This window comes from Suricata suricatta, chromosome 5, assembly GCF_006229205.1.
Source record: "Suricata suricatta isolate VVHF042 chromosome 5, meerkat_22Aug2017_6uvM2_HiC, whole genome shotgun sequence".
NCBI classification, from domain to species: Eukaryota; Metazoa; Chordata; class Mammalia; order Carnivora; family Herpestidae; genus Suricata; species Suricata suricatta.
This window is the reverse complement of record NC_043704.1, coordinates 69,905,425-69,920,622: the sequence shown is the minus strand read 5'-3', so window position 1 is coordinate 69,920,622 and position 15,198 is coordinate 69,905,425. Positions and strand designations below refer to the sequence as shown.

The window sequence follows — 15,198 nt, the reverse complement described above, 5'->3', positions numbered from 1 at the left end:
CCCAGGCATCCCCCTACACTGAGTGATTTTAGACAATGTTCTCAGGAAGTGGACACCCAGGTTGTTCAGGGAGGGAGCAGGTAGAACAGTGTAAACTTTCCTCTTGCTTTCATGGACTGAGGTGCTTGGAGATAAGTGAATTCAAGATCTGTCCCTGCTGTTATGTAAATATAACTTACCGTGACAAAATGAAATGGAAATCCTGAGTTTTAAAGTTATGACTTTTTTTCCCCCAACACAAGTCAAGTACTCGGATTGGAAAATATCTGACATATTATCAGAGAGCAGGAGCTTCTAACTGCTGCAACATACAGATCCAAAAGAATGTCGTGATAGAAGTTTATTTCCTGCTCAGCTAACTCTAGGGGACGCCTCCCTTCCACACAGTGACTCAGAAACCCATGCTCTGCTCCTCCATCTTCTACGTGTGGCTATTAGGGTCATTGTGACTGGACAGTTGCTCCTAGTGGGAGCTTATGGGCCAGGACTGAGTAGCCTTGGCCACTTCTGCTCCTGCACATTATCAGATGGAATGGAGTTCTACAAGGAGGCTGGATACTAGTTCAGTTATGCTGAGGAAGAAGAGGAAACAGGATTGGTGGACAGGACTCTGGCATGGTATATTTGTATGGGGGGTGGAGGGTCAGAGCCCCGAGCTCCCCTAAGGCAACCTCTACAAGGCGGGTTTGTTTCCTTTCTAGTCTTGCGAGTGTTTCCATAAATGTCAGGAAGATGTGGCAGGATTACAATGAGTGGTAACTTCCAAGTTTTTCTTTCTCATCTGCACATTCAACTTTAGTTAGACTTTGAGATGCAAGGCCCTAGAATAGTTACTATGTAAGAAAACAGCTAAGACTGAGGTTCTTACCCAGTGTCAGGCACTGCACTAAATGCCTTGCACCATGTGGGTGATCTCATTTAAGTCTTGAGGTCTCTAAGATAGATGTGAGCCATATTTTAAAAATGAGGAAACCGAGGCTTAGAATAAACCACTTACCCAAGAATACACAACTCGTAAGGGGTAGACTTGGGGTAAGAGTCCTGACAAACTAGTTTTAGAGTGTGCATTCCCATTAATACAGTGCTTGCTTTTCCCCGTCCAGATCACACAACCGCACAGAGGCTTTACCTGAGTCTGAGGACTAAGACCCATCCGCAAACCACTCCGACCCTCAAGGCGCTTGCCTAGGGGCAATGTTAGGTGATGTGACAGTAACATAGTCCCCAAATCTCAGTGGCTCAGCACCATCAGAGTGTATTACTTGCTTGTACAAATTCTGATGAGGGCTGGTTTCCGTGGTGACTCTGATCCAAGCCCTTCTACCTTGTGGTGGCATTTTCAGTTCTTGGGTTACTTGGCTGCCCCTGGGGGGGCGTAAGCTCTTCCTAAGCACCCGAACCTGCCTAACTCCCCAGCGAGTCTTCCGCAGCCTCAACCGCTCCCAGGCCTGGGTTGGGCTGGGTGGTCAGGATGCAGTGGTGTTTGTGCGGGTAATGTACATTCTCCGGAGTCTTTCTTGATCCTCTGTACACTCTCCTAGAAACTCCCTCAGGTGTTCCCCAGGGGTTGGAAACTGACACAATGATGAGGAAGACAATGGATAAAAAAAAGGTTTAAATACAAAAGCAATTCTAAGTTTCCTCACTGTGAAGGGGCCTCGGTGGTGTCGTCATTTGCTGGGTTTACCTTCCTCCTAGCCACAGGTGGCTGTGGCATTATTACATTGGTCCTGTCTCTCTCAAGGCCCTTTTAGCTGAGTCTCAGTGCCCGTGACCTGTTGCTGGATTTTGCTTCTTACCAGGTACAACAGCATCTTAACCAAAGCCTTTTTCAATTCATCTCTAATAGTGATTCTGTCTACTTCTTTTCGCCTCTGCCCTCGAATTGGGCCCTGTCTCTGGACAGACAAGGTGCGTCTCCATGGTCCCTTCCCAAGGACCATCCACTCACTGTGAGATGTGCTAGACTGGCAGCCCGGAGAGGATGGAGGGGAACTCAGGGTTATTACACACCACTTAGCTAGAGTCTCTCTTGAAGGCCTGGAAGGCAGACCCAACTATAGACAGTAAAAGTCTTCGCACTGAGCACAGGCACGCTGAAAGACTTGCAAGGCAGGAAATCTAGTGAAGAAAGGGAGTTTGGAATGAAACAGCAGGCTCGAGTCATGCAAATCTCTCTTCTCTAAGCTGGGCACCCCATCCGGGAGTCACTGTGGCTCAGCGAGCGGGCTGAGGTCTGATCCCCACGGCCAGGCAGTGGAATGAGCGTGGTGTCCCAGTTCTGGAGATTCCCGCTGTTCCTGGGGAGAGCGGCGAACGGTAGCTGTCCTTGTGCCTGATCCAGCCTGTTGTGTTTTGTTAGAAGATTTGACCAAGAATAACCAGATTTCCAGGTTTTCTAGAACAGTGGGCGGGGGTGTTGGAGCTGGGCTTGTACCACATGCTCGGCTGCCACTGTCCCTACCACTCTCTCGTGTCACACAGCTGGCCCGCCTCACTTGTTTGCCTTTCATCCCCGGCCCGGTGCTCCCTACCTGTGGTCCTTGTCTATTCTTTTCCTTCAACCAGTGCGCAGAGGAAAATCACTGGGTTCTCCTCAAGCTCCAGTGGCACCTGCAGTTGTTTTCTCCCCTGAGTGAGAACAGCAGCAGCCCCCAGGAAGTTTTGGGAAGATAGAATCAGAAGCAGTGACTTAATCACCTATGCAGGACACCTCATAGAGTAGAGAGCCGGTTTTTCATGGGGGCTTTCCCGAGGTTTGTCCCTCTTCCTGCTCCAGATGTTTCTGCCAAAGGATCAAAATCCCAGACTCAGCCCTTCCTATCTTAGAATGTGCTAGAAATGCCAAGACTGGAGTAAGGAGTAGCAGGACTGCCATAATCAGAAAAAAGACACAGTATAATTTAATCATCAGATTACGATCTGTTTACTTGCTATTTTGAGTAACAGGAAAAGTGTCACTGGGAAAAGTCACATGGGATTTGATAGAGGATTTGAAGGATTAGTGCAGCATGTTTTCCCTGGTCCTGGATACATTTTCTTTTGCTGGAGGTGTCGGGCTGTTGTTGAAATGCATGTCATGTCTCATTTATAGGTGGGACCTAACAAAGCCAATCTCATAGAAAGAGAGTAAACTGGTGGTTGCTGGGAGATGGGGAGAACAGGGTGACGTTGGTCAAAAGGTACAAACTTCCAGTTATTTAAAAAAATTTTTTTGATGTTTATTTTTGAGGAAGAGAGAGTGTGTGTGAGCAGGGGAGGGGCAGAGAGAAGGGAAGACACAGAATCCAAGCAGGCTCTAGGCTCTATACTGTCAGCACAGAGCCTGACGTGGGGCTCGAACTCATGAACTGCAAGATCATGATGCAAGCCGAAGTTGGACGCTTAACCGACTGAACCCCTAAACTTCCAGTTATAAGATGAATATGTTCTGGGCATGTAATGTACAGCACGGTGATGCTAGGTAATGATACTATACTTGGGACATACACTTGTATACTTGGTAGAGAGTAGATCTTAAATGTCCGTACCACACAACAAAAATGGAAATATACATGCAAAAATCTGTGTAAGTGAGCGGACACATTTCATCCTTCATCATTTATGTTTTTTCTTACCCTTCCTGTATTTCTTCCAAGGTGTCATAGTAGTCCTTCATCACCTTGATGGTGTTATTTCATTGTCTTCTGGCATGTCTCCTGATGAGAAGTCTGATGTCTGTCTAATGGTTTTCCTTCTCTCTGATGACTTTTCATATTATTCCGTGCTTTTCAAATTCTATAATGATACACATTTCAATATGTCTAGATTGGATTTACTTTTATTTACATTGCTCAGAATCTGGTCTGCAGTTTAACTGGAGAATACATCTTTATTCTTAAATTCTCAGACATTTTTCTCTTTTATTCCTCTATCCTCTTCATTTCCTTTCTTTTTTTAAAGCTTATTATTTATTTCTGAGAGAGTATGCACATGTGCACACAAGTTGAGGAGGGAGAGACTTGGGGAGAGAGGATCCCAAGCAGGCTCCACACTGTCTGCACAGAGCCCAACCTGGGGCTTGAACCCACGAACTGTGTGACATCATGACCTGAGCCAAAATCAAGAGTCGGACGCTTAAACCGAGCCACCCAGGCTCCCCTCTCCTCTTCATTTTCTAATGCTGATTTCCCTAATAAGAAATTTCTTCTAGTTTACCATTTTGTTTTTTGTTTAGTCCAGACATTGAAGTTTCATTTTTGAATTTCACTGACTATATTTTTTATTTGGTTCTTTTCCAAACTTGTCTTTTATACGGTTTTGTTTGTTTTATTTTGTTTTCAGAGCCTTCTGACTTTTCTTCTTCTAATAATAATCCTGTTCTGGCTTTTGGTATCTGTTTTTTCCTCTCCTTTAATGTTTTACGTATCCTTGGGTTACAGTGCTTCAGATCATTCTGTTGTCTCTGTTTCCTGAACTGCACATCATTCAGTTTGTTGCACTCGTGGACATTCCTTCATGGTGGGTTGTTTCTCATGGGGTCCATGTTGTCATTAGCGCCTCTTGATATGAGGTGGTTTTCTGGGTGAGGATCACAACCCCAGGCGTCCTGACATCGCTGCGTCCTTGTAGGGCAGGTATATGTTTGCCAGGATCCTCCAGGTTTTGATGGGATTAGTTTTCCTATTTCATTTCTCCTTTGGGGGTTTCTTCTCCATAAAGTCGTGAATTCTAACTTGCTCGGAGCTGGAGTTAACAATTTTTATGGGTGATTCATCTTGCTCTTGGCCCAGAATGGATCTTCCTTGCTTCTTTCCCAGGCTAGTAGCTGGAATGTGTATCCTTGATTTTGGTGACAGAGCAGCTCTTTGTAGACCCCAGCTCTATGCAGAGAGCCTTGTTCCAATGCTTCATCTGTCCCTGTTAGGATCATGTTCCCGGCCCTTAGGACCTCTGTCGAGTCCTGCACATCTGGGAGCTCTTTGACATGAACTCTTGCTCCAGACCCACCTCATCGTGTAAGTGTACTCATTTGTTGAATGATTTTTTTCCCTTTCATTTCTGGCAGCTGGGATTTCCCTGCTAAGCTTTAACATTTACATATGAGCATTTTGAGAAATGTTTTCCAGCAGTTCTGTGTTTAGAGTAAGAGGGGAGCTCTTTCCAGTCAGCTTGTCCCACAATATTATCCTGAAGCCATAGACTGTTTTCTGGATTTGCCTGGGTCTTGTGTCTTCAAAATGGAATCACTTTTCATATGTACATGCTCTCCTAGGCAACTTAAGCATATATATTTTATTTACCTTCTTGGTTATAATCCTTGATGTAGTAACTCCCTGTACTTGGCCCTAAATGGGGCTCTGCAGACAGACACTGGGTGGGGGTTGGAGCATTTCCTGGCGTTAGACCCCAAACACCCAGACCTTCAGCTCACTCAGGCAGTTCTGCCAAAGGTTAAATTAAATAACTAGTCACAGGGGATGTCGTATTTTAGTGACTGTAGGTTATTCAACAAGATACGTGTTACAAAGCTGTTTTCCTCCAAGAGGTGACTGATTTGGTTGTAGTAAATTCTGTACCAGGAAGGCATCTCTCTGGCAAACACATTTTTAGTTCCTGATTACTTAATAGTAATTCTCCAAGTAAAAATATATCTACTTAATGTTGTTAGCAGGAACGAAAGGAAAAAGGTAAAAAATGCCAAGCTAATTTTGGTGAACTCTTCACGGCTTCTCTGGCTTTCTCACTGAACAGCAGTTACCATTCTTTTCCTGTCCTCCCTCTCCTCAACCCACTCGGTCAACTGTGACAGCAGTCACATTCCCGAAGTCCTGAAGCCCAGAGTGACCAGAACCACAGAGAGGTGGAGTGGCTTGGAGGAAGGGAAAGTTTGCCTGTGTTTCCTCCTGCACCTGTCCATTTGTCAACTAGCTACTGATAGGACCTCAGCCCATTTCCTTCTTCTCACCGGGAATATAATTTCCATGACCTTTTCTTCATGGAAAAATGAGATGGGAATAAAAAGTTTGAGTGCCCTGGGTTATATATAGAAAAGTCTGTCCTGTCCAAGCACAAGGTGCAGGTGAAGTCTGAGGAAGAAGGAGGGAGTGAAACCAAGGGAAGGCAGATGGAGGAAACCTGTAGCTCTGCCCCCTCCCCTTCCCTGCCTGTCCACTGGTCCAGAGAGCTGTTGGGAGAGAGCCAAGGCCGAATGGCAGTGAGGTTGACTCTGTCCAAAGCGGGTTTGCTGCAGTGACTGGTGGATGGAGCAGGTACTGTAGGTCCTGAAGGAGAGTGAAATGGCCTCTTAGAAAGCCAAAGCTTGCCTCGTGTTTGGAGGAAGGGAGCCTGTCCAGACCTGCTCTGGCTGCTGCCTCTTGGCTGCAGTTAGGCAGGATTCCCTAGCAATTGCTAAGCCTGTTTCCCTTCCCATGCACACAGCTTAAGTTGGATTATAAAGCCTTCCCCTTCATGCCTCTCCATTAGTGTGTTTTTCCCCCATCTTTTGTTCTGAAAGAGAGGCTTCCTTAACATGGCCACAAACTTGCACAGTCTCTTTCAGTCTGTCTTCTCAGCCTCTCCTTGGCCATCTTCACCCTATCTCCCCACCCTGCAGCTTCACTGGCCTTCCTTGTTCTTGGGCTCCCAGTGTTCTGTCCTGCCACAGGGCTCTTGCATGTGTGCTTCTCTCTGGCCGGCACCCACTTCCCTCGAGAATCCACTCATGAAATGATGGAAGGCCTCTCTTCCTGTGCTAGTGACTACATGTCAAGCTGAGACTCCTAGATCTGTAATTGGAATCTAATTTCCTCAAGGGATGTGACCACTTGGAATCTCTACTGCAGACTGAAGATGAGATCACCCAGTATTGCAGGAGAAAGACGTGGCATAACTTGCTGTTGAGATGCATTACTTGCCTCTTCCCAAATTGTCAGATCAGATTTTCCTTTTGAGGACAGTTAGTTTCTGAATGATCTCTGTTGCATTTAGGAGAGCTGATTGTTTATCATTGTAATATTTATAAATGAATGTAGCAGATAGGATTCCTCATTCTGTTCCACTAGCATTTGCTCGTGTGCCAGGATGTCCTGGGTGTGTCTGAGTGGGTTCCTGCGGCAGCAGAGTTGATGTGGGAAGCTGGTTTCATACAGTACCTCTGTTTAGGCTGCTCTCACTCGACATTACCCACCTTTCTTAGCCTGAAAGATCCTTCCCTGCTGTGCTGCCTAGGCCACGGTGCCCATACCACTGGTCCCTCCCATTTTTCAAGGCCCATGGCAGGCCATCTCCATGACGTCTTCTCTGACCACAGTAGTCCACTATTATCTCTGCCTTTTAAAACCGTTTGTCCATTCCTTTCACATATAACCTGAATATGCTCACCTGGTCAAGCATAGGCTTGAGCTTTGTAGAGTAAGAACCATGTTGTCTCTCTGTTTGTTTGTCCTAGGGTCACGTGGTAGGTGCTCGAGGGACTCAGTGAACACACAGAGTACTTGGCTTAAGATTTACCTGCAGTGATGGAAAGTGATTCTTCTCTTCTTTCTCTCTAGTTACAAACTATTCCCAAACTGCGTACCATCCTTTGGGTTCCGCCATCTGCTGCCTCTTACAGACAGAGTCGACAGCTTCAATGAGGAGGTTCGGAAACAGAGGGTGTCCCGGAACCGGGATGCGCCCGAAGGGGGCTTTGATGCAATACTCCAGGCGGCCGTCTGCAAGGTAACTTTTCTTTCTGGTTTCATGTCAACACGTGGGCGGGCGTTGGCCCTGCCTGTAGGAGAAGGCAGATTCTGAGCCACCCCAGCCTATGGTTCCTGTCCATTCTTACGCAGAGGGCGAGCTCAGGGACCCTCGGGGAAATCTACAACAGTCAGATCAGCTGAGCTCAGTGATGCGTTGGGGCTGGCGTATGTCTCTGTTTCAAGGCGTGGCTGGGTGTGATGGGACACTGTCTTTGCCAGAAGACAGCTGTTTTGTGTTTATACATTAGACTCTTCTTTTGAGGAGAAAAAAAGTCAAGTTCAAGCCCTGTGTATAGAGGCTTGTTGAGTTTTCTGGCCCAGTTTTGGTCAACCTTAAAGAATGCCGGATTAGGGAATCCAGCTAAACAAGAGAATTGCATGTCATCTTTAGGTTATATTTCTATTGTTTATTTTTATCCAGCTCTTCTGTGATATATGAATCCAGAGGGAGGACACAGACCTAGGTCAGAAATGAACTCATGCTCTGAGAGGTTCCAGTCTCAGTGAAATAGATAAATGGAATGTTGATGATAACCTTTTGTTTTCATTGAAGTATCGTTGACACGTGGTGCACTAATTTCAGGTGGACCACATAGAGGTTTGATAAGTGTGTGTATGAGGCTGTGTTCATCAGATAACCTTTTGTTTTCATTGAAGTATCGTTGACACGTGGTGCACTAATTTCAGGTGGACCACATAGAGGTTTGATAAGTGTGTGTATGAGGCTGTGTTCATCACGAGAGTAGCTATCCTCTGTCATCATATGAAACTATTATAATACCACTGACTGTATTCCCTGTGCTGTACCTTTGATCCTCCTACGTTATTCTTCCCAGAACTGGAAGCCGGCACCTCCCACTGCCCTTCACTCATTCGGCCCATTCCCCCGCTGCCCTCTCCTCTGGCAACCATCAGCTTGTTCTCCGGGTCTATTTCTGCTTTTTGTTTATTTGTTTCTTCATTTGTTTTGTTTTTTTAGATTCCACATGTAAGTGAAATCATATGGTATCTGTCTTTCTCTGTCTGATTTATTTTATTTAGTGTAATACCCTCGAGGCTCCTCCATGTTGTTGTAAATGGCAAGATCTCTTCCTTTTTTATAGCTGAGTAATACTCCATTATATGCATATGTGTGAGTGCACATACCGTACGTACCTTCTTCATCCATTCATCTCCCAGTGGACACTTGGGTTGCCCCCATATCTTGCCTACTGTAAATAATGCTGCATTAAACCTAGGGCACATAGATCTTTTCAACTATTTTCATTTTCTTTGGTAAATATCCAGTAGTAGAATTACTGAGCCATATGGTATTTATATTTTTTATTTTTTAAGGAACTTGCCTATGATTTTCCAGTGGCGCTACCAATTTCCATTCCTACCAACAGTGCATGAGAGTTCCTTTTTCTCCACATCCCCCCTGACCCTTGTTAGGTAATAACTTAAGCTAATTCTCTACCCTCAAAACAACTCAGTAACAACAACAAAAGATTTAAAAAACAAATCGCTCTTGAATTTGCCACTCCAACACATACTTTCACAATTTTTTTCAGAGTGCTCATCACTGAGCATGTATAAATGGTCATGCTCTCTTGAAAATTTCTGTGGCTTAGCAGTAGGGTGCTCGCTGGGACTCCCGTGTTTGGGGGAGAGGGTAGAACTCAGCCTGGAGAGGCTGCTGTTCATTTACTAAGTGGTAAGCACCTAATTGTTCCACCTCCATAGTTTCTGACCTCAGAGAGCATGTGTCCAGTGTGTCACAGACCCACTTTTTCGCCACTCCATCCTTGACCTCGTGATAAGAGAGCCACTGTTGTCCTTTCTGAAATAAAAAACCGAAATGGTAGACAGGGAGGGATAAGAGGAAGGAAAAATGGGAAGAAAGCACAGTCAGCTGTGGTTCCCTTCTTGGTCCCCGTGCAGCTCTGTCGTCACTCACTGTGTCCTCGGGGCCACCCCCAGAAGAGAGAGTCTCACGGTGGCTCCACCCCCCCCTCCTTCCCAGCTGCTGGGCCAGAACCAAACAGTTTGGTTTCAAGGCTCCTGGTGCTCTGTAGCAGCCCAGGCAAGCCAGACAGAACATGGCTAGAATGTGTTCAGCTCTCAGTCTTTACAGTCGGTCACAAAATAAGCCACTTATGGATTTGCTTCAGAAAGAAAAATTATATTTTTGACTGGCATTCAGACACTGATCGTATGAGGCGTTGTCTTCACAGATATTCTGCCAAATCTCCTTCTTGGCAGGGACAAATAGTGCAGGGAAAACAGGATCCCTCTCATCTCCTATCTCGAGGATTTTGTGGATTTTCTTTTTATGGGTGAGGAAGTCATCCTTAGGACTTGAGGGAAAGGGCTCAGTGACAGGACAAAGCCATGTCTTGTTACATTAATTGTTAGAGTGATCAGGACGGCACGGTTGAATGCCTGAGGCCCAGTGGTCTCCGAGAAGCCGAGAAGCCGCTGGACCTACTCTTGTGACGACAGAACCTTCCTGTAGCACCCCAAGCCCACGCAGACATGCTTCCCTTTGAAAACTCAGTATATCAACACTCCAGTGTTTTGGAGACGCTGGCGGATTTCTTGAACCACTGTGTGAATGTGCTGTGTGAAGTATTGTCGGCTTTATGAGCATATTTCAGTTTTGGGTGTTAACCTCTCCTCTTCTTCCCACCACGGCCTTTGCAACATCGAGCACCTGGAAAGTGAGTAACTGCTGGAATTACGTTGGAGCCAGCAGAGGCGCCCTACTATTTCTTTTCATGTGTACCGTCCGTTTCTGTTTGGGGACATTTCATGAAGTGTTTTCTTACTTGGAATCACCCATTTATAACAAATGTCATCCTTCCTGGTTCACCACGCCCTTACTTATAGGAGCCAAATATTAGAAATAGATTTTGGCTTACCTTTTGATGACCGGCCATGGAGCAATCATACCCTTAAGGACAGCTAAAGATTTGAATAATTCTGAAGAGAAAGTCAGAGAGGAATGGAAAGCAAGTGATGAAACAGCATAAACATATGATCCTATTTGACAAAAGAGAGAAGAATGTGGGAAAGGTTGGAAGTATGTGGACGGAAGTGTTGACAGTAGTTGTCTCTGGTAATAGGATTATTTGTGGTTTTGTTTTCTCTGTTTTTTTTTTAAATTTTATATTTACCTACATTATCACAATGGTTTTGTATGATGTTTTACTTCTTTAAAAATAAAGCTAATTTATTTATTTTGAGAGAGAGAGAGAGAGCGCGCGAGAGAGCGAGAGAGAACAAGTGAGCACTTGAGCATGGGAGGGGCAGAAAGAGGCCCCAAGCAGGCTCCACCCCGTCAGGGCAGAGCCCGATGTGGGGATCAATCTCACAAACCTTGAGATTGTGACCTAAGCCAAAATTAAGAGTTGTATGCCTCACCAACTGAGCCACGCAGTGCCCCTGTTTTTTTTTTTTAACTTACAATGAAACATCTCAAACAGTGAAGTTAAACCCATGTACCTGTTATCCATCTTTGCCAGCTACCAACTCCTAGCCAGTCTCGTTTTATTTGTGTTCCTGTCTACTCTCCCATTAGCTGAAGTGAATCCCAGATACCATTTGTTTCGGTGATATTTAGATTTATAGTAATTAGATTTTGAGAATTGTTTTTTTAAAAAGAGTCCTAAGTATTTTTTAAACTGTTCACTGAGTTTTCTGCTACCTCCAGATTTGTGCAGATTAAGGGCATTTCCACTTAATCCTGCAAACTGACTGTGACAGAGCCTGTGAGCTCTGAGCAGTGTCCAGAAGGCTGGAGCTGGCTGGGGGCAGACCCCGCCCCCACCCAAGACCTTGACCCTGAGCCCTTGGAGATGAGCTGATAGCAGGCCTAGGTCGCAGCTCACAGGGGGCTCTTTGTTCGGGTTTCCTTCTTGCTCTGGTTTTCCTGGGATAGACTGTTAGTTATCAACTTGTGGGATTTAGGAGTGTGGAATTTTCACATGACTGACCTAAATCCCACCTCTGTGGCCCACTTTATATTTCTTGGAAAGCTGTTCTTTGCAAAATGAAGGAAACTGTTTCTATGTAGGATTCCATTTAGGATAAAGACCCTGATTCTACGAGTGAAAGTCTTTTCCCTGCTCAGGTCACATTGCTGTGAGAGGTCATTTCCCAGTGTCCACAGCTAAGAGACACCTCTGTCATCAATGCAGACATTTTTTTCCAATGCATTGTACCTAGCTAGGCCAGATAAGGGAATGCCTACTGCCCTTAATTTTTTACCTTTCCCTAGAAATCTATTCTTGAACCTTTCGTGGTTAGAATAATAATTTTCCCATTAGTATTTTTCTTGTTCTCCCAGAACTTTCTAGACGTTGACTCTAAGTTGTTTATTCTGAAATTGTGTGGATAGAAAAGTGATGAGCAGTTCAGACCGGAATGAGGGCTGCTTTCCTGCTCTCCCTAAATTGGCCCCCCCCCCCAGCCTTGGGAGACAGGGGAGGGGTGGCCCAGGAGTTCTGCATTCCAGGTTGCCTGTCACCACTTTGCTGTTGTTCATTGTTAAAGTGACCTGCCCATTTCAGCTTGGCAGGTGTATCCTGGCCACACAGGGTTCTGTGGGCTGCTTTCAACAGGTGACAAGAAAATACTGGGTAGCCCAGCACATGCCCCTTTTAGTTTCAGCGTCTAGCATCTCCACATCCTTCAGGCAGACTTTCTGTTTGAATCTTGGTTGTCTAATTTTGCATTGTGTGTTAAATTTTTAAAGCATTGTATATCCTCTCAGAAACAGGTGGATGAGTAAGTCTCAAAGCAAACCAAGGAAGTTTACATGCTGAGTAAAAAGTCTGCGGCAGTTTGAGCCCTTTATTCCTTTGCTGGTGAGAGCATTCTGATCTAAAATGGAGACCACGGCTGTGGAATTGCTGGGGAGACAGCTTCGCTCTGGCAAGACTTTCTGCAGGAATGCAAAGTCTGTGGACCTCTAGAAACAGAATAATTGCTGCCCTTGCTCACCCCTCATCCATGCTCCAGATGTTTTACATACATTATCTCTAATGCTCACAACAGCCTTTCAGTGTATTGGCAGTGGGGGCTGTCCCCCGCTTATGGAGAAGGAAACAGAGTAGGACAAGGATTCATGAAACTTACTGTTTCATGTAGAGCCAGAATTTGAATGAAGTCTGATTGATTCTAAGGCCCATGCCCTGTCAGCTGGTACCTGGTGCTTTGAGAAGTAGTGACAGTGCCTTGCAGAGCAGGGAGGACTCAACCTAGAGTCATGTTGTCCTCATCAGGCTAAGCCTCTTCTGCTGCTAGCTGGCTCTGTGGAGGCGAGCTGCCCTCTCTGGGCCTCAGAGCATCTGGAAAATGCAGGGAGGTGGGTATGGAGGGAGGCTCTCTAGGACGCCCTCCACCATGCTGGTCAGCACTATTTTTCAGAAAGGACTCCTCCCCCTTTGCTCAGAGCCCTTGATTTTGTTTTGGTCACTCCCTATTCCGTCTTGAGCCTCGGGCCAGGGAGGGGCTGCTACAGATATTTGTAGAGGGTGGAAAATTCCCCATCCCTGGAATCAGGCACTGCTAGAACTTCCTACTCTGCTGCCTCCGCCTCCCCTGTCCCAGCCTCCTGCAGAGTTAATTAGAGGTTTTTTTGGTTTGTTTTTATTTTTACTTGTTGCCTGATTTCTTTTATTTATTTATATATATATTAGGAACTTTTTTTAAGTTTATTCATTTTGAGAGAGAGAGGATGAGCAGAGAGTGGGAGAGAGAGTGGGGGAGAGAGAATTCCAAGCAGGCTCCACACTGTCGGCGCAGAGCCTGACCCCGGGCTCAGTCAGTTACTGTGAGATCATGACCTGAGCTGTAACCAAGAGTCAGACGCTTAAACCTTAACCGACTGACACACCAGGTGCCCCTCCTGATTTCTTTTAGGCCTCAGACTTGTGTGTTTCTCCAGACATGAGTTGAGAAACGTATGGAATTCCTTGAAGAAGGCAGCCACCCCTGACACTTTACGTCACAGGAAAAGGAATCCCTAACAGGTTCTGTGTTCTCACGATCTGGGTTACCTGTCAGCATGCGTGAGCTGCTTCCACTAGCGGATTGCCCCATGTTTTGTGGACTTGTTCCAACCCCAACCTGCTGGCACTCCCTCTGTGGCTCCGTGTCTTGATGAAACACCATGAAAGTATTGAACTTCCTGTGGCCCAGTGAAACGTTAGGGGCCTATTATAGGTCAACTTATCAGACGTACTAGGTCAACTTATAAGATATCAGAGAGCTTAATGTGTATAAGTTCGGTTTAAACTCCCATTCTGGTGAATAATTAAAGATTGGGCAATCTGGAAAGACCCTAAGAATGTAACTTGATAACGAACACTGTAACCTAAAGTTTAACTTGTTTTTCAAGGTTCTGTTAAATAACCCCACCCCTCTACTAAGACCTGGCTGAAGCAAAGGCCACAGGTGAAAGTCACAAGGTACAAAGAACCTTAAAATGATAGGTTTCCCCCCAAAACTAACATCTGTGTATTACAGTGTAATTGGCTACCAAGGAATGCTGTGAACTGTAATTGGTTAACTAAATGATGACGTATTCTGTCTATATAATCTCATTGCCACCTTTGTTGAGGGCCATTCTCTGCTCCTTAACACCAGGGAGATCAGGTTTGGCCTGGCCATAATTAAAGCATGCGGCCGTGAACAAAATTATGCCTCCCTTCTATTCGGTGTTGGCGGTCTTTTCGTAACTACCCCGCAACAGGGCCACGCGTGCAGGTATGCAAGTCTTCTGCCCATGCGCAGAAGATGGTGACGGTTTTTGGCTTTCTATTTTGCAGATGTTTGTAGTTTAATGTGCATTTTTAAATCACTTGACTGTGTCCTGGCCCTGAAGTGATGTTTCCTTGTTTTGCCTGGTGCCCGTGAACTGTGCTTTGGGTATTACCACCCTGCTGATGGCTACTTCTGGACACAAGGAATGGGAGCTGACTGAGTTACAACTCAGAATTGTCACCAGAGTGCGATGAGAGTTTTGGTCTTTTTCCATCCTCCAGCGTGAGCCTGTATTCCCTGCACTGAGGGTGTTTACACCACTTGGCTCACTTGACTAATGATGGCAGGAAGGAAACATTCGGCAGAAAGGTTAGAAGGGCCCTTAGATGTCTGAAGCGATATTTCCGTATCTGGTTAGAATGTCAGTTCTCATTTCAAGCGACGGGCTCTTCTGTGCTTTAAATGTCCCGTTGGCAAAGAAGGAAAGAGACAAAGCTTTATTCTTGGGATTTCTGGCACTGCTCTCTCCCTAAACCTCCCTGCCTGGCCTCTGCATTCCAGCCACAATGACCTTGAATCAGCTACTCTGACTGTGGGGTCCTTTGCACTTGCTGTTTCCTCTCTTTGGAATACTCCTCCCTTATATGCCTGCTTCTCTCTCTCTCTTTTCTCTTTTTTTTTGGTTCTTTCTTTTCCTTTTTTTTTATTAATAAACTTTATTTCA

At 45.5% G+C, this 15,198-nt stretch overlaps 1 protein-coding gene across 1 annotated transcript in view; it reads left to right on the top strand.

Moving 5' to 3' along the window:
- ITGB5 (integrin subunit beta 5) overlaps positions 1–15,198 on the top strand; it is a 117,661-nt gene that overhangs the window by 33,699 nt on the left and 68,764 nt on the right. Inside the window, exon 5 of the mRNA XM_029938723.1 lies at positions 7,533–7,701. Coding sequence (XP_029794583.1) covers positions 7,533–7,701 — 169 coding nt within the window. The remainder of the gene's footprint in view (positions 1–7,532; positions 7,702–15,198) is intronic.